The following is a 24024-nucleotide window of genomic DNA, read 5'->3' as shown; positions in this document are numbered from 1 at the left end:
TAAGCCGCAGGTGGTTTTTTGGATTACAAAAACCGGAAAAAAGTGCGGCTTAGATTCGAGTAAATACGGTAAGTGATGGGCAAGCTGGGCAGTGCAGAACAAGAGATCAAAATGGGAATAGGTGTATCCTGAGTCTAAAAGGAACATGGTGCTCCAGTGTTAAGGCAGATGAGGTTGAGCTGACTGAGGTCGGCCAAGATGATACCTATTGGACAGGTTCTAGAAAAGCCCAAAGGGGATGGTGTGCATTAAAGTCACCATGCAACCAGAAAAAGAGGGGGGCGGGGGTGAGGGAGTTGCCCAATAAGATGGAGGAAAGTCTGCTCTGGTGACACTGAATGACAAAGGGAGGTAAGTGTTGCAAAGAGAAAAGGTGAAATGAAGAAGGATAATGCAGACTGCAATGTCAGGGGTGTGGGCTGGTCATCGGGAGTGCACTGGGAGGAAGAAGGGAAAGAGGAACCTCAAATGCTGAAGTGGAGGAAGGTTAGGTGAAAGAGAGAAGAGGAGGAAGAGGATAGATTTGCAGCATGGAAAAGGAAAAGGTGCTGCAAGGCTGGAGCTCCATGGTAGCCAAACCCCAACTCACCAAAGAATGGTGAGCCCCCTGAGGGGGCCCCACTAAGGGTTGTGGGCACTCAAGTCACCCTGCACTTAGAAAGATGGGGGCAGTTGAGAAAATAGTGCAGACAATGCATTCTGGGACACTTCAGAGATGTTTTGACAAGAACAGCCTCCAAATAACAATTCAGTGGCATGTGTTTGCTGTAGAGTCCAGAACATATGTGCAAACACCGCCCAGTGCTCTTTCATAGTCAGTGCAATTTTTAAAATAGCCCAGACAGCTGCAGAGGACAGGAGTCTGCACTGCTGGGAAATAAGTTTCCCGGAGGGCAATGCAAGAAACAAGGGAAATGCATAAAAGATGCCACAGCTCAGTCAAGTGGAAAAAAAACCACTACAGCTCCTCTGGAGGATTAAGCTATTAGTATCCTCCTGGGGTGTGAAGGGACCAAGAAGGCAGGCCATGCCTCAGGGCCACCTGCTGTCAATAATTTTGAAGATACACCCATCAACAAACTTTTTCACCAAATCAACGTGCATTGGGAGGTCAAGGACAATAGGGGCCGCCAGGAACACTGCCTTGGATACAGCAGACATCTGACAGCATGGAGACTACCAGAATCTACCTCTTTTTGGAGTACAACTATTTGTTTTCATACAATTTAGACTTCTGTGAGGGCTTATCTGCCTGAGATTCTGGGACAGAGGTGGAACACTAATTCCTATGACCTGCAAACTGCTGCACCTTCAGCCATTGGCTGGCATCCTATTGCATGCCAGCAGAGTCCTGGCAACAGAGTGATCTGGTAAGGTGTGCTGGAGGATGGAGCTGCTTCTCTGGCTGAGTGTTTGGGACTGACATCCCCAGTGGATAGGGAATCAACATTTCCAAAAAGAGGAGTGGGGGAAACAGTAGGAGGAGGACACATACCACCAAGGGATCTGCTCGAACAGAGCAGCCCTGACGGCCCAACACAGAAGAGACAGTGGGCGATGGCACAATAATTAAAGATGATGACGTCGTCATAGCAGTAGCATATGTAATCATCACAACTGTATGATGCAGGCGGTTGTATTCCTTCTTGGCCTCTTGATATATGAGGTGTTGAAGGGTCTTGTATTCCTGGATTTTTTTTTCTCATCTGAAAATGGTGCAGTCTGGTGAACAGGGGCAATGGTGCTCCCTGCAGCTGACATAGATGGGGGAGGGCACAAGGAATGTTGGTGTGCAACCAACTGCCACAATCCCTACAGATGGAGTTGGCATTGCAACACGAAGAGGTGTCTAAATCACATGTGTTTGTGGCAAAGCATGGGACGAGGAATATACGGCTTGACATCACAGTGACGTACCATCACCTTGGCCTCTTCGGGCACAGGACATCTCCAAGACAAAGATGAAACCTCCAGTATCCATTCTGTTACCTATCTAGACATGACAGACAAAATGGTTATCTCATAGCTCCACGTTAGCATGCAACTTGTCCTCAGTCTGTAAAAGGAGGTCTCTGTGGCAAATGATATCCTGTACCATATTCATGACTTCCGGAGGGTTTATATTGACAAACGTCACCCAGTTTGTCAGAGGTGAGCAGCCCCCATGACTGAACAGGTGAGGCCATTATAAGCAGAACAGAGATACTTTTCATTTTCTAAATCACTGCCACTTCTCCAAACCTGTCCTTGAGGTATTCATCGAAGAATGATGGTTTTGTAGCAAAAACAATCTCCATCTGTCCTACAACAAACCAAGTACTGTGAGCAGTATTTTTTTGCCTTGCCTGAGAGTCTTATGTTTCTCTCATTACTTAGCCAGGGAAGGGGACTTTTGGGGTAGTATCTCACCACATTGTAATCTCCTCATCATAATACATCAGCTTTAGAAGAGACTGGGGCTATGCGGCCACCAGCAGAAGAAAATTTAATTTTGCTTCACTGCAAGTCTTCCACATGGTATCACCCACTCTGAACAGGGGCTCCCTCCATAGGTGCCACCCAGTGACAACAATGGTTACCTGGCCCACACCCCAGCCATGTGGGTACATGCTCCTTGGCTTGCCTGGTGAGTTTCCACCTGAGGCACGAACAGTGCAATCACAGTACTCAACAACCGGACTTACTTCCCCACCCCACCCCACCCACAATGACAGAATGGCTACTGTGCTAAGTTTTGGGTATAGCACCGTTGCAAGGAAGAAGGGTGCAAAGAAAGAAACACACAAAATGTGGAATGTACACCATGCTGAGTGACTTTCCCTGCATGATCTACACTTCTGTAAAATTTAGAAAAGTAGCAAGTCAAACCCAACAAAAGCTGTAGAATGCCAGACGGTCAAAAAACAAGTGTCCAAAACACAAACCAGATACAAGCATAATCGGCATCAAGAAGACCATCCAAAGAAAAGGCAGAGAGGGGAAAAAATAGGAGAAAGATAGATTTGCAGCAGAGAAAGGGCTGGGGTCCCACAGTGGCCAAGCATGTACTCACAAAAGAGATGTGAGCTCCATGGAGGGCACATGGGCAGCACAGTCAGCAGCTGGGTGATCCAGCTGTCTCTGTCACTATTCGGCAGTGGTCATTCTTCTGTACAGATAGCTTGACAGTTGTCATGCCCATAAAGAACGTGGCTCAGTGGTTGCAGCATAGCTGGTAGGTCACATGGCTGGCTGCTTTCACAGGCCTTTTGATGATTATGGCGAGACTGTAGTAGGTGGTGTTGGGAGGATATAAGGGACAAATTTGCACCTACGTCTACTGTTGGGACAATGGGCAAGGAGCAGGCATGGAGTAGGGGCAGACAAGGATAATCCATATTCTATCATTTTTCAGCAGTGTGAACATTATATTATTAATTCTTATACTGATATTTCAGCTGACAACTTTTCAGCCATTCTCAAGGCAAATCACTTGCAAGATTTTAAAAGTACTTTACACTGTTGAGTAAACATGCATATGTCAGAGATAACACTGTTGGTCACAAGCGCGTCAGTCATAGATAAAACTTAATGCATTATCCTTGTTTGGTTTCACTCTTAGATACACAATTTGGAAAGGCAATCGAAAGCATGAGGGTAGAGGTGAAAAGGATGTGGTGGTGGTGGTGGTGGTGGTGGTGGGGATATTTCTCATTCCAGGGCATAATGAGAGAGTCTACACCCTGGCAGAGAATATGTTGCTGCTATAGTTCTGGATGGCACTGAGTCACAAAGGGCATTCTTTTCTGGCTGGACAGTGGATATATGGGGGCTGGTAGGTGACCGGGAAGGACAGGTGTGAGATATCTGTTTCTGGACTAAGTATAGAGCATAATCTTGGGTGTGAAGGCCACCGAGCCTCTTAGCCATATTCGGAGGACATCTCATCACTATAAATGTGACAACCATGAGTGGTTAGGCTGTACAGAAAGAAATCTACGGTGCAGATTGTGTAGCAGCTATCGAAGTGGAGATTTTATTGGTGGTAAGTTTGATGTGGACAAAAGTACTGATACAGACATTCTTGAAGAGGAGGTTGACATCAAAGAAGGTGGCTTGTTGGGATGATGAAGACAAAATGAAATGAATGGTGGATATACTGTTCAAGGTCTGGAGGTTTGTGGATAAGCTATCCTCATACTCAGTCCAGATCATGAAGATTTCATCAACAAGTTTTAACCAGGTGTGGGGTTTGAAATTCTGGGTGGTTAAGTATGGATTTCTTTTGACAGCCCATGAACAGATTGGCACAGGATGGTGTCATGCTTCCTACTCACTTCACCTGGCCCTCCTCAGCCCAACAAGCCCCCTTCCTTGATCTCAAGCTCCATCTCAAAGATGGCTGTATCAGTACCTCCATTCATATCAAACATACTAACCAACAACAATACCTTCAATCAACCTACTGCCATTCATTCCACACCACAAAGTATCTTCCATACAGCATAGCAATATATTGTGGTCCCATCTGTAGTGACGAGTAGTCATCCTCCAAATATGCCAAAGAGTGTCAGTGAGGACTTTACATAATTACTTCCCCCACATTGTCCAGAAACGGATTTCTAGTCACCTACACTCACTCACTAAACCACTCCAGCCAGAAAGTAGCATCCCCTCATGTCTGACAATCACATTCTCTGCCAGGGTTTCTATTACTTCTTGTTGTGCCCTGCAGCGAGTAATATTCTCCCACCACTCTCTTCACTCCTCACATTGTGGTATTGCACCACCCAAGCAAACTACACACTATCCTGGCCTGTCCCTATTCTTTTTTTTTTCTTCACAGCACTGTCGTATTTTGTTACTAAAATTTTAAATGTGAGGAACATATTTTACAGTAAATCTCAGATGAGAGCTTCACAAAATTATATGGAGGATACAGTCATTGTGTCTTGAAATATGGGATACAAAAGAATAATTCTTTTTTACGATATTGATTTTAATCGAGTAGTATCAGGTTTAATCCCCACAGTCCTAGAAGGCTTATCTGTCAATTCTTTCAACTCTGGCAATATTTGTTAATGTTAGAAATGCAGAATCATGGTTCAGAGTCGATTTCACAGTGTAGGTCCCCACAACAGACTGGATTAAGTCTGTTCAAAGACAAGATGAAGGCAACAACATGCAACTTCCAACTGGGGCATGCCTCACAAAACACTGTGGTGTTCAAGCCAAAATCTGCACATCGGCTGGCTTGTGTGACTTGCTTTTCATGCAGTCAACCTAGCCCAACAGGTTCTACACCAAGTAGGCATGGTGTTATCATCATCTGATAGTGTGCTCAGCACATGCTGACAACAAGGCTTTCCTTCACTCTGTACCAAACTAATTTTAAAAGTGCTATAGTCGTCATGAGAGCATTACAGAAATACTCAACGAGCTCCAGTGGTAGATGCAACAAAAGAGACGTTGTGCATCATGGAGTGGTTTACTGTTGACATTTTGAGGTAGTACATTTCGGGAGGACTCAGAAAACTTAATTTCTCCCATATATGTCTCAGGAAATGACCACGAGAAAATACGAGGAATTAGATACATAGGTTTACCAATAATCATTCTTCTCACATGCCATTAGTGAACAGAACAGGGAAGGAGGGATCAAAAAGTGGTACCAGAAATACCCTCCACCACACACCATCAGCTGCCTTGCAGAATATAAGATGAAGATGATGATGTGAATTTTTACATATTTAATTTTCCTGCAAACAATACTTGTTCAATCTGAACTGGTGACAAATCATTTTATGTCGAATTAGGAATATGACAGATATATAAACTCACCGATTCAAAAAGAGCACCATTCAGGCCAATATTTCCACTTGGTGTAAGGCCAAGTCCACCGACCAAACCTGCACACATATCTGACAAGATATCACCATACAGATTGGGCATCACCAGAACATCATATTTATTGGGATCCTGAACCATTGTCAGGCATACCGTGTCCAAATATTTCTCTTCAAATTTTACGTCAGGGTGATTTTCAGCTGCTTCACGGCAACAACGCAGGAAAAGACCATCTGACATTCGCCTGCAACACAATACTGACAGCTGAGCTTTAATACTTTAATTAGAAACCTTACAAGATAAAAATGTATAACAGCTAGCAAGAACAGTAATTACTAAATACATTACAATCTAAAATCTACTCTTGACATAGCACTTGAACGGCAATTTGTTTTGACTGATTATGGTGCATTCAAAGGGAATTTATAAAGTAAGAATTTTTTCATTAAGGAATTATAAAATTTTATATTTGCAAGTAAATGGTGGACTACTCATTTGAAAAGTAAGCATTTTCTGACACACACACACACACACACACACACACACACACACACACACACACACACACACACACAAGAGGGAGAGGGGGGGGGGGGGGAGAGAGAGAGAGAGAGAGAGAGAGAGAGAGAGAGAGAGAGAGAGAGAGAGAGAGAGAGAGAGAGAGAGAGAGAGGGGGGGGGGGGGGGGCAGGATGGGAGGGAGGAGGAGCTGGAGTTTTGACACTGCCGGCTAACCATACAACAGAAATATGAAGGTCATTTGAGACTTACAAATGAAATGGAATGGTGTTTTAGGAAGCTATTTGAACATCACATTTTGTTGGCCTGAAAACTTTGTGTGTTGTGCAAAATAGAGGAGCTGTAATAATTAGCAGGTTCTGCACCTTCTACACAAAATAAATTGCCTTTACTTTCTGATACTTGATAATATGTTACATACACCAAGTCGGCAATTTTTGTGACTCAGCTTGTTAGCATCAGCCTATTAAATTAATTTGTAACGGTATGTACGGAAGGTATTCGTTCTTCATTTTCTGTATGCCTTGTTATACAGCCAATAAGATTTCATACACCAAGGAGCTAATTTATACATGGTCAAACTACATGTGCTTCAAATTTTTATTCACATGCATATACACTGTGCTATGATATCTGATAACGGAATACATACAAATACTAAAACCACAGAATATTTAGGGGTCGGTCCATGTGACATCAACCAATGGTATGATTCTTGACACCAAAGACTTTTGATAATTTTTTGCACATTTGTAGCAATAGTAGCAGCAGCAGTTTACATGAAAAATTCCAAATTAAATTTTTTGGACCTCTCATTTTAAAATTATTTTTAAGATCTCCAAAACTGTGATTTTTTAGGTTCTTAAACCCTAAAGCCCCCTCATCTTAGAAACTATTTGACTTGTTGTTGTTGTTGTTGTTGTTGTTGTTGTTGTGGTCTTCAGTCCTGAGACTGGTTTGATGCAGCTCTCCATGCTATTCTATCCTGTGCAAACTTCTTCATCTCCCAGTACCTACTGCAACGTACATCCTTCTGAATCTGCTTAGTGTATTCATCTCTTGGTCTCCCCCTACGATTTTTACCCTCCACACCGCCCTCCAATACTAAATTGGTGATCCCTTGATGCCTCAGAACATGTCCTACCAACTGATCCCTTCTACTGGTCAAGTTGTGCCACAAACTCCTCTTCTCCCCAATCCTATTCAATACTTCCTCATTAGTTATGTGATCTACCCATCTAATCTTCAGCATTCTTCTGTAGCACCACATTTCGAAAGCTTCTATTCTCTTCTTGTCCAAACTATTTACCGTCCATGTTTCACTTCCATACATGGCTACACTCCATACGAATACTTTCAGAAATGACTTCCTGACACTTAAATCAATACTGGATGTTAACAAATTTCTCTTCTTCAGAAACACTTTCCTTCCCATTGCCAGTCTACATTTTATATCCTCTCTACTTCGACCATCATCAGGTATTTTACTCCCCAAATAGCAAAACTCCTTTACTATTTTAAGTGTCTCATTTCCTAATCTAATACCCTCAACATCACCCGACTTAATTTGACTACATTCCATTATCCTCGTTTTTCTTTTGTTGATGTTCATCTTATATCCTCCCTTCAAGACACTGTCCATTCCGTTCAACTGCTCTTCCAAGTCCTTTGCTGTGTCTGACAGAATTACAATGTCATCGGCGAACCTCAAAGTTTTTATTTCTTCTCCATGGATTTTAATACCTACTACGAATTTTTCTTTTGTTTCCTTTACTGCATGCTCAATATACAGATTGAATAACACCGGGGAGAGGCTACAACCCTGTCTTACTCCCTTCCCAACCACTGCTTCCCTTTCATGTCCCTCGACTCTTATAACTGCCATCTGGTTTCTGTACAAATTGTAAATAGCCTTTCGCTCCCTGTATTTTATCCCTGCCACCTTTAGAATTTGAAAGAGAGTATTCCAATCAACTTTGTCAAAAGCTTTCTCTAAGTCTACAAATGCTAGAAATGTAGGTTTGCCTTTCCTTAATCTTTCTTCTAAGATAAGTCGTAAGGTCAGTATTGCCTCACGTGTTCCAGTATTTCTACAGAATCCAAACTGATCTTCCCCGAGGTCAGCTTCTACTAGTTTTTCCATTCGTCTGTAAAGAATTCGTGTTAGTATTTTGTATCCGTGACTTATTAAACTGATAGTTTGGTAATTTTCATACCTGTCAACACATGCTTTCTTTGGGATTGGAATTATTATATTCTTCTTGAAGTCTGAGGGTATTTCGCCTGTTTCATACATCTTGCTCACCAGATGGTAGAGTTTTGTCAGGACTGGCTCTCCCAAGGTTGTCAGTAGTTCTAATGGAATGTTGTCTACTCCCGGGACCTTGTTTCGACTCAGGTCTTTCAGTGCTCTGTCAAACTCTTCACGCAGTATCTTATCTCCCATTTCATCTTCATCTACATCCTCTTTCATTTCCATAATATTGTCCTCAAGTACATCGCCCTTGTATAGACACTCTATATACTCCTTCCACCTTTCTGCTTTCCCTTCTTTGCTTAGAACTGGGTTTTCATCTGAGCTCTTGACGTTCATACACGTGGTTCTCTTATCTCCAAAGGTCTCTTTAATTTTCCTGAAGGCAGTATCTATCTTACCCCTAGTGAGATAAGCCTCTACATCCTTACATTTGTTCTCTAGCCATCCCTGCTTAGCCATTTTGCACTTCCTGTCGATCTCGTTTTTGAGACGTTTGTATTCCTTTTTGCCTGCTTCATTTACTGCATTTTTATATTTTCTCCTTTCATCAATTAAATTCAATATTTCTTCTGTTACCCAAGGATTTCTACTAGCCCTCGCCTTTTTACCTACTTGATCCTCTGGTGCCTTCACTATTTCATTCCTCAAAGCTACCCATTCTTCTTCTACTGTATTTCTTTCCTCCATTCCTGTCAATTGTTCCCTTACGCTCTCCGTGAAACTCTGTACAACCTCTGGTTTAGTCAGTTTATCCAGGTCCCACCTCCTTAAATTTCCACCTTTTTGCAGTTTCTTCAGTTTTAATCTACAGGTCATAACCAATAGATTGTGGTCAGAGTCCACATCTGCCCCTGGAAATGTCTTACAATTTAAGACCTGGTTCCTAAATCTCTGTCTGACCATTATATAATCTGTCTGATACCTTTTAGTATCTCCAGGCTTCTTCCATGTATACAATCTTCTATCATAATTCTTAAACCAAGTGTTAGCTATGATTAAGTTGTGCTCTGTGCAAAATTCTACCAGGCGGCTTCCTCTTTCATTTCTTAGCCCCAATCCATATTCACCTACTAAGTTTCCTTCTCTCCCTTTTCCTACACTCGAATTCCAGTCACCCATGACTTAAATTTTCGTCTCCCTTCACTATCTGAATAATGTCTTTTATTTCATCATACATTTCTTCAATTTCTTCGTCATCTGCAGAGCTAGTTGGCTATTTGACTTACAAACCTAAAATTTGTACCATTTCATTCAGTTCCTCCTAAGCTTTGAAAAAAGTGTCCCTTTGATATTCACAGAAATGCCAAATTTAAATAATTTTTTTATTTTGAATATTTCAAAATCTGATTTTTGTTTAAAAAAGAAAAGACATTGTGTGTATGCAATACACATTATTTGTTAATGGGTGCAGCAAATTTCATCATTGTTTTGAAGTGGGAATCTATTAAATTTTATTTTATTCGTAAGCACAGTACCTGTGCCTAGTTTTTATGGCTCTGAACTTGTTACTAACAAGGGAAACTCCCCATCGCAATTCCTCAGATTTAGTGGTAAAATGGCCTAGTGATAGCCTGTCAAAAACTGAGCACAGATCAAGCACGGAAACAGGAAGAAGTTGTACTGAACTGTGAAAAAGGAAGCCAAATAAAAACAGTTAACAGTCCAAGCTCAAGATGTGCAACACAGCGCGAACTGCATGAGCCACGGCCTTGTGATTATGTGGTAACAGTGTTGGAATACAGAGTGGAAGATCCCGTAACAGTGTTGGAATACAGAGTGGAAGATCCCGTGTTCATCTCCCTCGTGACCCCCTCCCCCCCTCCCCACAAAATTATGATCTTTTCATCTGGTCATTGACATGTCAGTTCTCCTCCTGTAGTCTTGTCAATAGCCATACTACACATTGGCTGCAGAATGTGAGTTGTGTTGGTACGAATATATTATCGTTGCAAGTAAATGTGATGAATTGTGAGAATAGGCGAGAGGCTGCAAAGACCTCTTACAGAAATGAAAACAACAAACTGGTGTGAAGTACATTGTTACAATGGAGGAATTCAAGAGTCAAAACTTCCAAAACTGAATGCAAGGGTCTTAACATGTAGTACTTACGTAGAACAAGTAGGGGAACACACAACTGGAGGCTCCTTCTTTACACCTTGCTGTTGCAAACATATTGTACACCCCAACACAGGCACAAATTTAAATACAATGAACAGACATGCCAATGACTGGATAGACAGTTCATAATTTTGTGGGAAAAAAAAGGGGGGGGGGCACAAATGAAATCTGAGCACGGATCTCCCCCTTCACAGTTCAACACCATGACCACACAACCATGATACAGTGATGACTCGAATTCACTCTATGTTGCACATCATCAGCTTGGACCATTCACTGTTTCTATTTTGCTTCTTTCTTTGTAGTTCAGTACACCTTCTTCCCGTTCTCATGCTTAATCTGTATTCAGTTTTTGATGGACTGTCCACTGGGATATCTTACGAGTAAATATGAGGGAGGTGTGATGGGGAGTTTCCCTTTTAACGTGAAAAAAAAAATAAATAAATAAAATAAAAAAAAATTATATATATCTCAGCAACGGTTGGTTGCGAAAGCTTGAATTTTGTGTGTATGTTTGTGTTTGTTTGTTTGTGTGTCTATCAACCTGCCAGCGCTTTCGTTTGGTAAGTCACATCATCTTTGTTTTTAGATATATTTTTCCCACGTGGAATGTTTCCCTCTATTTTATATACAATATATATAAAATATATATATAATATATATAAAATAGACGGAAACATTCCACGCGGGAAAAATATATTTAAAAACAAAGATGATGTGACTTACCATACGAAAGCGCTGGCAGGCCGATAGAAACACAGACAGACACATACATACACACAAAATTTAAGCTTTCGCAACAAACTGTTGCCTCATCAGGAAAGAGGGAAGGAGAGAGAAAGACGAAAGGAAGTGGGTTTTAAGGGAGAGGGTAAGGAGTCATTCCAATCCCGGGAGCGGAAAGACTTACCTTAGAGGGGAAAAAAGGACGGGTATACACTCGGGCGCGCGCGCACACACACACACACACACACACACACACACACACACACACACAGGCACGCACGCACGCACACACACAAGAGGGAAAAAAAGGACGGGTATACACTCGCGCACACGCACACACACACACACACACACACACACACAAGAGGGAAAAAAAAGGACGGGTATACACTCGCGCGCGCACGCACACGCACGCACACACACACACACACACAAGAGGGAAAAAAAGGACGGGTATACACTCGTGCACACACACACACACACACACACACACACACACACACACACACACACACACAAGAGGGAAAAAAAAAGGACGGGTATACACTCGCGCGCGCGCACACACACACACACACACACACACACACACACACGCGCACGCACGCACGCACGCACGCACACACGCACACACACACAAGAGGGAAAAAAAGGACGGGTATACACTCGTGCACACACACACACACACACACACACACACACACACACACACACACACACACACACACACATAAATTCTTTACAAACGTCTGCTTGTGTCTGTGTATGTGCGCATGGATGTGTGCGCGCGCGCATACCTGTCCTTTTTTCCCCCCCTAAGGTAAGTCTTTCCGCTCCCGGGATTGGAATGACTCCTTACCCTCTCCCTAAAACCCACATCCTTTTGTCTTTCCCTCTCCTTCCGTCTTTCCCGATGAAGCAACCATTGGTTGCGAAAGCTTGAATTTTGTGTGTATGTTTGTGTTTGTTTGTGTGTCTATCAACCCGCACTGCCAGCACTTTCTTTTGGTAAGTCACATCATCTTTGTTTTTAGATATACACTCCTGGAAATGGAAAAAAGAACACATTGGCACCGGTGTGTCAGACCCACCATACTTGCTCCAGACACTGCGAGAGGGCTGTACAAGCAATGATCACACGCACAGCACAGCTGACACACCAGGAACCGCGGTGTTGGCCGTCGAATGGCGCTAGCTGCGCAGCATTTGTGCACCGCCGCCGTCAGTGTCAGCCAGTTTGCCGTGGCATACGGAGCTCCATCACAGTCTTTAACACTGGTAGCATGCCGCGACAGCGTGGACGTGAACCGTATGTGCAGTTGACGGACTTTGAGCGAGGGCGTATAGTGGGCATGCGGGAGGCCGGGTGTACGTACCGCCGAATTGCTCAACACGTGGGGCGTGAGGTCTCCACAGTACATCGATGTTGTCGCCAGTGGTCGGCGGAAGGTCCACGTGCCCGTCGACCTGGGACTGGACCGCAGCGACGCACGGATGCACGCCAAGACCGTAGGATCCTACGCAGTGCCGTAGGGGACCGCACCGCCACTTCCCAGGGACACTGTTGCTCCTGGGGTATCGGCGAGGACCATTCGCAACCGTCTCCATGAAGCTGGGCTACGGTCCCGCACACCGTTAGGCCGTCTTCCGCTCACGCCCCAACATCGTGCAGCCCGCCTCCAGTGGTGTCGCGACAGGCGTGAATGGAGGGACGAATGGAGACGTGTCGTCTTCAGCGATGAGAGTCGCTTCTGCCTTGGTGCCAATGATGGTCGTATGCGTGTTTGGCGCCGTGCAGGTGGGCGCCACAATCAGGACTGCATACGACCGAGGCACACAGGGCCAACACCCGGCATCATGGTGTAAGGAGCGATCTCCTACACTGGCCATACACCACTGGTGATCGTCGAGGGGACACTGAATAGTGCACGGTACATCCAAACCGTCATCGAACCCATCGTTCTACCATTCCTAGACCGGCAAGGGAACTTGCTTTTCCAACAGGACAATGCACGTCCGCATGTATCCCGTGCCACCCAACGTGCTCTAGAAGGTGTAAGTCAACTACCCTGGCCAGCAAGATCTCCGGATCTGTCCCCCATTGAGCATGTTTGGGACTGGATGAAGCGTCGTCTCACACGGTCTGCACGTCCAGCACAAACGCTGGTCCAACTGAGGCGCCAGGTGGAAATGGCATGGCAAGCCGTTCCACAGGACTACATCCAGCATCTCTACGATCGTCTCCATGGGAGAATAGCAGCCTGCATTGCTGCGAAAGGTGGATATACACTGTACTAGTGCCGACATTGTGCATGCTCTGTTGCCTGTGTCTATGTGCCTGTGGTTCTGTCAGTGTGATCATGTGATGAATCTGACCCCAGGAATGTGTCAATAAAGTTTCCCCTTCCTGGGACAATGAATTCACGGTGCTCTTATTTCAATTTCCAGGAGTGTATATATGGGTTCCAGGATGGACCCCTCGTACGCCAACCTATTCATGGGTCCTTTAGAGGAAGCCTTCTTGGTTACCCAGGCCTGCCAACCCAAAGTTTGGTACAGATTTATTGATGACATCTTCATGATCTGGACTCACAGTGAAGAACAACTCCAGAATTTCCTCTCCAACCTCCACTCCTTTGGTTCCGTCAGATTCACCTGGTCCTACTCCAAATCCCATGCCACTTTCCTTGACGTTGACCTCCATCTGTCCAATAGCCAGCTTCACACGTCTGTCCACATCAAACCCACCAACAAGCAACAGTACCTCCATTATGACAGCTGCCACCCATTCCACATCAAACGGTCCCTACAGCCTAGGTCTTCGTGGCAAACAAATCTGCTCCAGTCCGGAACCCCTGAACCATTACACCAACAACCTGAGAACAGCTTTTGCATCCCGCAACTACCCTCCGGACCTGGTACAGAAGCAAATTACCAGAGCCACTTCCTCATCCCCTCAAACCCAGAACCTCCCACAGAAGAACCACAAAAGTGCCCAGCTTGTGACAGGATACTTTCCGGGACTGGATCAGACTGAATGTGGCTCTCCAGCAGGGATACAACTTCCTCAAATCCTGCCCTGAAATGAGATCCATCCTTCATGAAATCCTCCCCACTCCACCAAGAGTGTCTTTCCGCCGTCCACCTAACCTTCGTAACCTCTTAGTTCATCCCTATGAAATCAGCTAACCACATTCCCTACCCTCTGGCTCCTACCCTTGTAACCGCCCCCGGTGTAAAACCTGTCCCATGCACCCTCCCACTACCACCTACTCCAATCCTGTACCCCGGAAGGTGTACACGATCAAAGGCAGAGCCACGTGTGAAAGCACCCACGTGATTTACCAACTGACCTGCCTACACTGTGAAGCGTTCTATGTGGGAATGACCAGCAACAAACTGTCCATTCGCATGAATGGACACAGGCAGACAGTGTTTGTTGGTAATGAGGATCACCCTGTGGCTAAACATGCCTTGGTGCACGGCCAACACATCTTGGCACAGTGTTACACCGTCCGGGTCATCTGGATACTTCCCACTAACACCAACCTGTCAGAACTCCGGAGATGGGAACTTGCCCTTCAGTATATCCTCTCTTCTTGTTATCTGCCTGGCCTCAACCTCCGCTAATTTCAAGTTGCCGTCGCTCCTACTTCACCTGTCTTTCCACAATATCTTTGCCTCTGTACTTCTGCCTCGACTGACATCTCTGCCCAAACTCTTTGCCTTTACAAATGTCTGCTTGTGTCTGCTTATGTGCGGATGGGTGTGTGTGCGCGCGCGCGCGAGTGTATACCTGTCCTTTTTTCCCCCTAATGTAAGTCTTTCCGCTCCCGGGATTGGAATGACTCCTTACCCTCTCCCTTAAAACCCACATCCTTTCGTATTGCCCTCTCCTTCCCTCTTTCCTGATGAAGCAACCATTGGTTGCAAAAGCTTGAATTTTGTGTGTATGTTTGTGTCACAATCAACCTGCCAGTGCTTTCGTTTGGTAAGTCACATCATCTTTGTTTTTAGATACATTTTTCCCACGTGGAATGTTTCCCACTGGCAGGTCGATAGACACACAAACAATCACAAACATACACACAAAATTCAAGCTTTCGTTTGAAACGGTTGCTTCATCAAGAAAGAGGGAAGGAGAGGGAAAGATGAAAGGATGTGGGTTTTAAGGGAGAACGTAAGAAGTCATTCCAATCCCGGGAGCGGAAAGACTTACCTTAGGGGGAAAAAAGGACAGGTATACACTCGCACTCGCACACATATCCATTTGCACATACACAGACACAAGCAGACATTTGTAAAGGCAAAGAGTTTGGGCAGAGACGTCAGTCGAGGCAGAAGTACAGAGGAAAAGATGTTGAATGACAGGTGAGGTATGAGCGGCGGCAAATTGAAATTAGCGGAGATTGAGGCCTGGCGGATAACAAGAAGAGAGGATATACTGAAGGGCAAGTTCCCATCTCCGGAGTTCTGACAGGTTGGTGTTAGTGGGAACTATCCAGATAACCCGGACGGTGTAACACTGTGCCAAGATGTGCTGGCCCTGTACCAAGGCATGTTTAGCCACAGAGTGATCCTCATTACCAACAAACACTGTCTGCCTGTGTCCATTCAAGTGAATGGACAGTTTGTTGCTGGTCATTCCCACATAGAAAGCTTCACAGTGTAGGCAGGTCAGTTGGTAAATCACGTGGGTGCTTTCACACGTGGCTCTGCCTTTGATCGTGTACACCTTCCGGGTTACAGGACTGGAGTAGGTGGTGGTGGTGGTGGTGGTGGTGGTTGGAGGGTGCATGGGACAGGTTTTACACCGGGGGCGGTTACAAGGGTAGGAGCCAGAGGGTAGGGAATGTGGTTAGCTGATTTCATAGGGATGAACTAAGAGGTTATGAAGGTTAGGTGGACGGCGGAAAGACACTCTTGGTGGAGTGGGGAGGATTTCATGAAGGATGGATCTCATTTCAGGGCAGGATTTGAGGAAGTCGTATCCCTGCTGGAGAGCCACATTCAGAGTCTGATCCAGTCCCGGAAAGTATCCTGTCACAAGTGGGGCACTTTTGGGGTTGTTCTGTGGGAGGTTCTGGGTTTGAGGGGATGAGGAAGTGGCTCTGGTTATTTGCTTCTGTACCAGGTCCGGAGGGTAGTTGCGGGATGCAAAAGCTGTTTTCAGGTTGTTGGTGTAATGGTTCAGGGATTCCGGACTGGAGCAGATTTGTTTGCCACGAAGATCTAGGCTGTAGGGAAGGGACCGTTTGATGTGGAATGGGTGGCAGCTGTCATAATGGAGGTACTGTTGCTTGTTGGTGGGTTTGATGTGGATGGACGTGTGAATCTGGCCACTCGACAGGTGGAGGTCAACGTCAAGGGAAGTGGCATGGGATTTGGAGTACGACCAGGTGAATCTGACGGAACCAAAGGAGTTGAGGTTGGAGAGGAAATTCTGGAGTTCTTCTTCACTGTGAGTCCAGATCATGAAGATGTCATCAATAAATCTGTACCAAACTTTGGGTTGGCAGGCCTGGGTAACCAAGAAGGCTTCCTCTAAGGGACCCATGAATAGGTCGGCGTACGAGGGGGCCATCCTGGTACCCATGGCTGTTCCCTTTAATTGTTGGTATGTCTGGCCTTCGAAAGTGAAGTTGTGGGTCAGGATGAAGCTGGCTAAGGTAATGAGGAAAGAGGTTTTAGGTAGGGTCGCAGGTGTGTGTGTCCTGCTGTCACATGGTGAGTAGATTTTTTATCTATCAATTAAATTATTTTGTCAAAATTGATTGTTTTCGTTATTGTTATAGCAATAGTTTTATGAACCAGCTTCCAAACCAAATGCAGCTGAGATACAGTTGGCAAGAAGAATAGCAGTCAACATTTATTGTACCCTTTGGAATACCGTCATGGAATTTGACACACACATTAATAAACAATGCATGACTAACATACCTTTTTTCTAAAAAGATCAGATACTGAAATTTTCAAAATTTAAAAAAACTTTTGGTTTGGGAAAATTTTTACATTTTAAAAAATTCAGTCAAGCAGTACATACTTTCAAATCCTACAATAAATTGAATAAAATGCTATAAATTTCAAGTCTGAACATCAAATATTTTAGAGATATGGCCATATCAAGGTTTCGTAACTTGGTGAAAATCATACTATTTCAGAATGTTTAAAAACCAGTAACTCAAAAATTAAATGACCAAAGAACCTTTACTTTTGGATTTTATCTTAATTTGATAGTTAGAATAAAATGACAAGAAATTACAAAATTGTAAATCATCAAGGCTCATTTATTTTCTATATTGCTGATTTCACCTGCAATGACTCTTAGACATAATCAAACTCAACATTGTAAAGAGAGACAAATAAATGATTACACCATTAAAGTACATACATGATGTTAGCTTTATGTACTGCAGTAACCTTCTTGCGGCCATTCTCTTTTGCGTAGTGGAAGGCAAATTCCGCTACTCGTCGAGATGCTTCCTCTGTAATAAGCTTTATACTTTGTACAACCCCATCCACAATTTCATGTTCAATACCAGAGTATTCACCCTCTGTATTTTCACGAATGGTAATAACATTAACATCATCATAAAGTGTCCGATAGCCTTCCAGCGACCTACAAGGCCGCACATTTGCATACAAGTTAAATTCTCTGGAAATAAGAATGTGCAAGTAATCAAAATTTAATTAATAAAATATTGTAACACTTTTAAAGTAATACAGTATAAAATGAAATGCATAAAAAATAAAAACACCTTTAATTAATGTGCTACATTGTTACAAATCACCACTGTATTAAATAGGTATAATAATATTGCTCAATGAAATAAATACGAAGTTTACTGCAAGTACTGCACATTAAAAAGAAATCTGATGCGATGCAGAAAAAGAAAACCGCTTCCATGGTTCTTGGGAGTACTGCCAAGATCCAATCACCAAAATATCCGAAAGTGAACTTTTAACAACTCGATTTGGCAATACACTCGAGTACTGTGGAAGCAGCGTACATGCTGAGAAAGTCTCAGATCACAAAAAAAGAAAACTGTTCCAATCGAAATTACTGTACCAAGTTGAGCAGCAAGATACAGACAGGTGAACTGTTTCATTAAGGAAATCAGTATCCCATATTCAACTCCACAGTGAAAAATTGACACTTTTCAGAATAACTACAAAGTCCACTAATTCACCCCACCTCCAGTTTTCAAAATGGATGGGTTATTATCAATCATTTTTCTTTCATGAAACACTATTCATAGTTACTGGCAAACACAGAACTGAAATGGTTGTAACACACTAAGGCAAATTATCTATGGGTGAATGGAGCAACATGTTGAAACCAGCTTGTATGAGGACTTGGATTCCAGAGAAATTTTCCGTGGAGTGGTTGCAAAACCACTCACAGATGCCAGGCACACTATTTCCTAACTACTGTTCGACAGATACACCAGTGGACTTGCGCTGTATGTACCTTCCAGTTAACTAGATGCAAACACACCTTATTCATTGACATCACATTGGTTTAAATACAGTGTTGGAGGGAAGAGGTAGTTTCCAACACTGCATCACAGGATTCTACCAGACACCGCACAGCCTTTGCCATTACTGAAGATAAATATTTTATTTTTATTTACTCTAGCAGTTTTAAATATCTGCTAGTAACAGTGTTGCTAAAAGACAAATCCTATTTGACCTCACAAGGGTTCTGCAATCTAGTAAATGCACTTTACAGCAAACTGTACTCTGGCTGCAGGGCAATGACGACGAATCGGGTAATGACTTTTGTATTTATAGTGATATGGAAACAGGCAGCATGTAAACAAGAGAAGAAAATACTGATACTGAGCAAGAAGGGTACTCCAGTGATAGTGATAATTATGTTGGTGAATGTTTGCTACAGGTGAAAACTGATACGATATGGTCAAAACGTGTCCACCAAAAGATGTTCAAACTTAACAAAAAAACGTTATCATTTACTGGGAGTGAAACTTGCCACGAAGAATTGCAGAACAACAATGGAATGTTGGGAACACTTTTTCGACAATTAGCTGCTTCCTAGCATTGTTGAGTACACAAATAATGAGAGATCTGGCGTACAGGGTCATTATTTGAGAGAAAGGAATGCTCATCTGACAGATGTAACTCAAATAAAGGCTTTATTAGAAATACCGTATTTGTGTGCGACAATAAAAGACAACCGTACACACACCCATGATATATGGGTCACCAATAAAATGCGAACTGGGTTACACCATCTGATAAAAGACTCAAAGACAATTTAGGTGCCTCTCATTCTGATTGAGGTTCAACAAAAGGGATACGCAAAAGGAAGGAAAGAAGGTTGATAATTTAGCACCTATGCATGAACTGTTTGTTTACTTTGTGGAAAATGGTAAAAATGCTTATTCAGTACTGCACTATTGATGAAAAGCTAGGAGCTTTCAGAGGCAAGTCTTTCTTCAGGCAGTACGTCCCTAACAAACCAAATAAATATGGGCTAAAAATATTTGCTTTGGTGGATGGTAGGATATATTCATTGCCAACCTGGAAATACACTCCTGGAAATGGAAAAAAGAACACATTGACACCGGTGTGTCAGACCCACCATACTTGCTCCAGACACTGCGAGAGGGCTGTACAAGCAATGATCACACGCACGGCACAGCGGACACACCAGGAACCGCGGTGTTGGCCGTCGAATGGCGCTAGCTGCGCAGCATTTGTGCACCGCCGCCGTCAGTGTCAGCCAGTTTGCCGTGGCATACGGAGCTCCATCGCAGTCTTTAACACTGGTAGCATGCCGCGACAGCGTGGACGTGAACCGTATGTGCAGTTGACGGACTTTGAGCGAGGGCGTATAGTGGGCATGCGGGAGGCCGGGTGGACGTACCGCCGAATTGCTCAACACGTGGGGCGTGAGGTCTCCACAGTACATCGATGTTGTCGCCAGTGGTCGGCGGAAGGTGCACGTGCCCGTCGACCTGGGACCGGACCGCAGCGACGCACGGATGCACGCCAAGACCGTAGGAGCCTACGCAGTGCCGTAGGGGACCGCACCGCCACTTCCCAGCAAATTAGGGACACTGTTGCTCCTGGGGTATCGGCGAGGACCATTCGCAACCGTCTCCATGAAGCTGGGCTACGGTCCCGCACACCGTTAGGCCGTCTTCCGCTCACGCCCCCACATCGTGCAGCCCGCCTCCAGTGGTGTCGCGACAGGCGTGAATGGAGGGACGAATGGAGACGTGTCGTCTTCAGCGATGAGAGTCGCTTCTGCCTTGGTGCCAATGATGGTCGTATGCGTGTTTGGCGCCGTGCAGGTGAGCGCCACAATCAGGACCGCATACGACCGAGGCACACAGGGCCAACACCCGGCATCATGGTGTGGGGAGCGATCTCCTACACTGGCCGTACACCACTGGTGATCGTCGAGGGGACACTGAATAGTGCACGGTACATCCAAACCGTCATCGAACCCATCGTTCTACCATTCCTAGACCGGCAAGGGAACTTGCTTTTCCAACAGGACAATGCACGTCCGCATGTATCCCGTGCCACCCAACGTGCTCTAGAAGGTGTACGTCAACTACCCTGGGCAGCAAGATCTCCGGATCTGTCCTCCATTGAGCATGTTTGGGACTGGATGAAGCGTCGTCTCACGCGGTCTGCACGTCCAGCACAAACGCTGGTCCAACTGAGGCGCCAGGTGGAAATGGCATGGCAAGCCGTTCCACAGGACTACATCCAGCATCTCTACGATCGTCTCCATGGGAGAATAGCAGCCTGCATTGCTGCGAAAGGTGGATATACACTGTACTAGTGCCGACATTGTGCATGCTCTGTTGCCTGTGTCTATGTGCCTGTGGTTCTGTCAGTGTGATCATGTGATGTATCTGACCCCAGGAATGTGTCAATAAAGTTTCCCCTTCCTGGGACAATGAATTCACGGTGTTCTTATTTCAATTTCCAGGAGTGTATATGCTGGTAAATAGCCTGCAGGGTCATTTGTCATTATCAACAAACCAACAAATGCTGTAAAATACCTCACTTCCTCAGGAACTTGGCATCAACACCATGTGGATTTCAGAAAAACAACTCTAATACCAATGTCACTAAGAGAACCAAGGCAGTTTTTATAGCCTCCATAACGCATCATGATAATGCAAATGATGCTATGTCTGGTGGTAAGAAGAAAACAAAAATTACAATCGTTTATAATGCAACCAAATTAGGAGCAGATTCTGTCTATCAGCTGTGCACTATGTATAATGTATCCAGAAAGACCTACAGATGGCCTACAGCGATTTTTATAGCATGATAAACACTGCAGCAATAAATGCACGAATAATATATCATGCACATAATACTGATGCTAACAACAAGTGTAGCGAATTTCTGAAACTCCTAGCAAGTAATCTAACAGACGATTATTTGCATCAATGTTCCCAGTGTTCATCATTGACAAGAAATCTCACACAAGGTATACAGCCTTCTTCCAAATGATGACGCAAGTGCATTCCAGATAGGAGCACCGTGGTCAAAGAGAAATGGTGGTGCTTCAAAAAACCAATACATTAAGTCAACATTCTGCAACTGTAAGAAATTTCTCTGTCTACAACATGTGCAGCAAATATGCACTGACTGCTAATTATACAGCTTACTAAATGTGATATTTTTGTTACAGATTATGTAATGATTTAAACAGGAATGCTTCCATGTAAGGAATGTAACACAATTTTCAGAAAAATGTGTGATAATAGTTTTTCACCTTTATGATGACAGATTAAAAACTGTGTAATGTAAAAATTAACAGTTTAGTGGTTTACATTTATACTTAAAAATCACAAAAAATACAATACATTACATTGGTTAGAATGTCTATATCTTTCATTTCAATGAATTAGTACACTTACACTCTTACATTTGCACAGATTGAACTAATTCCACATATTTAATGCAATAACACTGTTGGCATCTGTGGGACTGTGTGAAATACAACGAAACAGTATCCCACACGGCAACATGCTATTTATATAATTTATAAAATTAAAACTTTTGATAATGCTGAGAAACATTCTGAAGTTATCAAGTACAAAACAACTGAGTGAAAGTTACCTATAACTTCTACACTAAGGTGTTGATAACAGGTAGTAAGATGAACATAAAAGTTAAACAATGATAATGAAATGCAGTTAAGTAAATGAGGTGGTGGGGGCAGCAGATTACAAAATGGCACACTAAAACTAGGTGAGTCCTGTGCTTTGGGCAGCAAAATAACTGGAGGTGGCCAAAATCCAGAGAAAATAAATTGTAGATGCAATAAACATGGAGCTTTTCTCAAAGTATTTGAAATGTTGCATTATATAGAAACCAAACCCATGGAACATTTTTAAATTCCCTCCAATGATATTTTATGCCAATCATAATGAAAACTACCTTATTTATACATCAGTTTACATCAATGGAAAATAAAAGCTGAATCCCTAACCTGCAACGTAATATAATACAAACTAACAGACACAGTAATCATAGGATTAAAGGAGGTGCATCATACAGCTACAAAACAAACGTATGTTCTGGTGCTGTGTACTTCAAGTCCAATCGCACATTCACAGCCTGTTAGCTTCACCTGTAGTTACCTGTTATGCAGATGTTCATGCACTGTGCTCCCATATGTGAGATCTGATTCCACTTTAACACAACAACAATCCAGGAGAGGACAGTACACCATCAAATATGGGACTAACTAATCTGGTAAAATAGTGATATCTTGTTGAGCCCTAGTGTCCTCCAATTTGACTAGTGTACATGGGTTAAAGCCATTACGGGAAGTTAACACTGCATTAATCAGAATTTCTGAAGATTATGCACCCAGGAACTACTCCCAATTCCGTCAGCCCTTCCACTTCCAACGTAGTAGTTAAACACATAGAAAATATGGCTGCACAAGTGTGTGCCGTACAGTTTCTGCTACCTGCCTCACAAGCTCTACTCTGTGGCACACTGGACTTAGAAATGAGACATCAGGATAGTTTTGGATCTGCTCACAATAAGTCACGTTCTCCGACCAAAATAATCTGAATCCACATTCGCTACCAGAAAGCCATCAGTGACATTACTGACAACACTTAGATAGTATAGAACTAAATAAACAACTTCGCGCAACTTACTGACAGTAGCCTGAGCAATGGCATATTATGCAACATGAGCTTTGTATACCACACTATCTTTGTTCAAGTCTGCCAAATATTCTCACTATCAAAACAATTTCATCAACAACAATTAAAAGCACTTCTTACTTATATACATTTTATCAGACAATTTATAATGAGCAAAGAAAATGCTTGTTACACAAGTGAGGTGGAACTGCCAGATGTCAGCCAACATGCATTACCAGGGTGTATACATGGACAAGGGAAAAAAATTCCCGGAGTTTTCCCAGATTTCCCTGTTAAAAATACACTTTCTCCCGGGTGACAGTATTCAATCCACAGGCGTACAATTTCCCGGCACTTTAGAAAACGAAAATCAGGGAAAAAGATACGGATTGGAAATATCTTTGATGTGCAGCAACATGTACAC

The 24024-nt window shown here is 43.6% G+C and overlaps 1 protein-coding gene across 1 annotated transcript in view; it reads right to left on the bottom strand.

Annotated features, from left to right (window-relative positions):
- The window catches only part of LOC124622530 (probable isocitrate dehydrogenase [NAD] subunit alpha, mitochondrial), a 76095-nt gene that overhangs the window by 27032 nt on the left and 25039 nt on the right, over positions 1–24024 (bottom strand). Inside the window, exons 4-5 of the mRNA XM_047148263.1 lie at positions 17834–18097; positions 5821–6070 (exon numbers count right to left, since the gene is read on the bottom strand). Coding sequence (XP_047004219.1) covers positions 5821–6070; positions 17834–18097 — 514 coding nt within the window. The remainder of the gene's footprint in view (positions 1–5820; positions 6071–17833; positions 18098–24024) is intronic.

This window comes from Schistocerca americana, chromosome 7 (assembly GCF_021461395.2).
Source record: "Schistocerca americana isolate TAMUIC-IGC-003095 chromosome 7, iqSchAmer2.1, whole genome shotgun sequence".
NCBI classification, from domain to species: Eukaryota; Metazoa; Arthropoda; class Insecta; order Orthoptera; family Acrididae; genus Schistocerca; species Schistocerca americana.
This window is presented reverse-complemented; position numbering and strand designations above follow the sequence as displayed.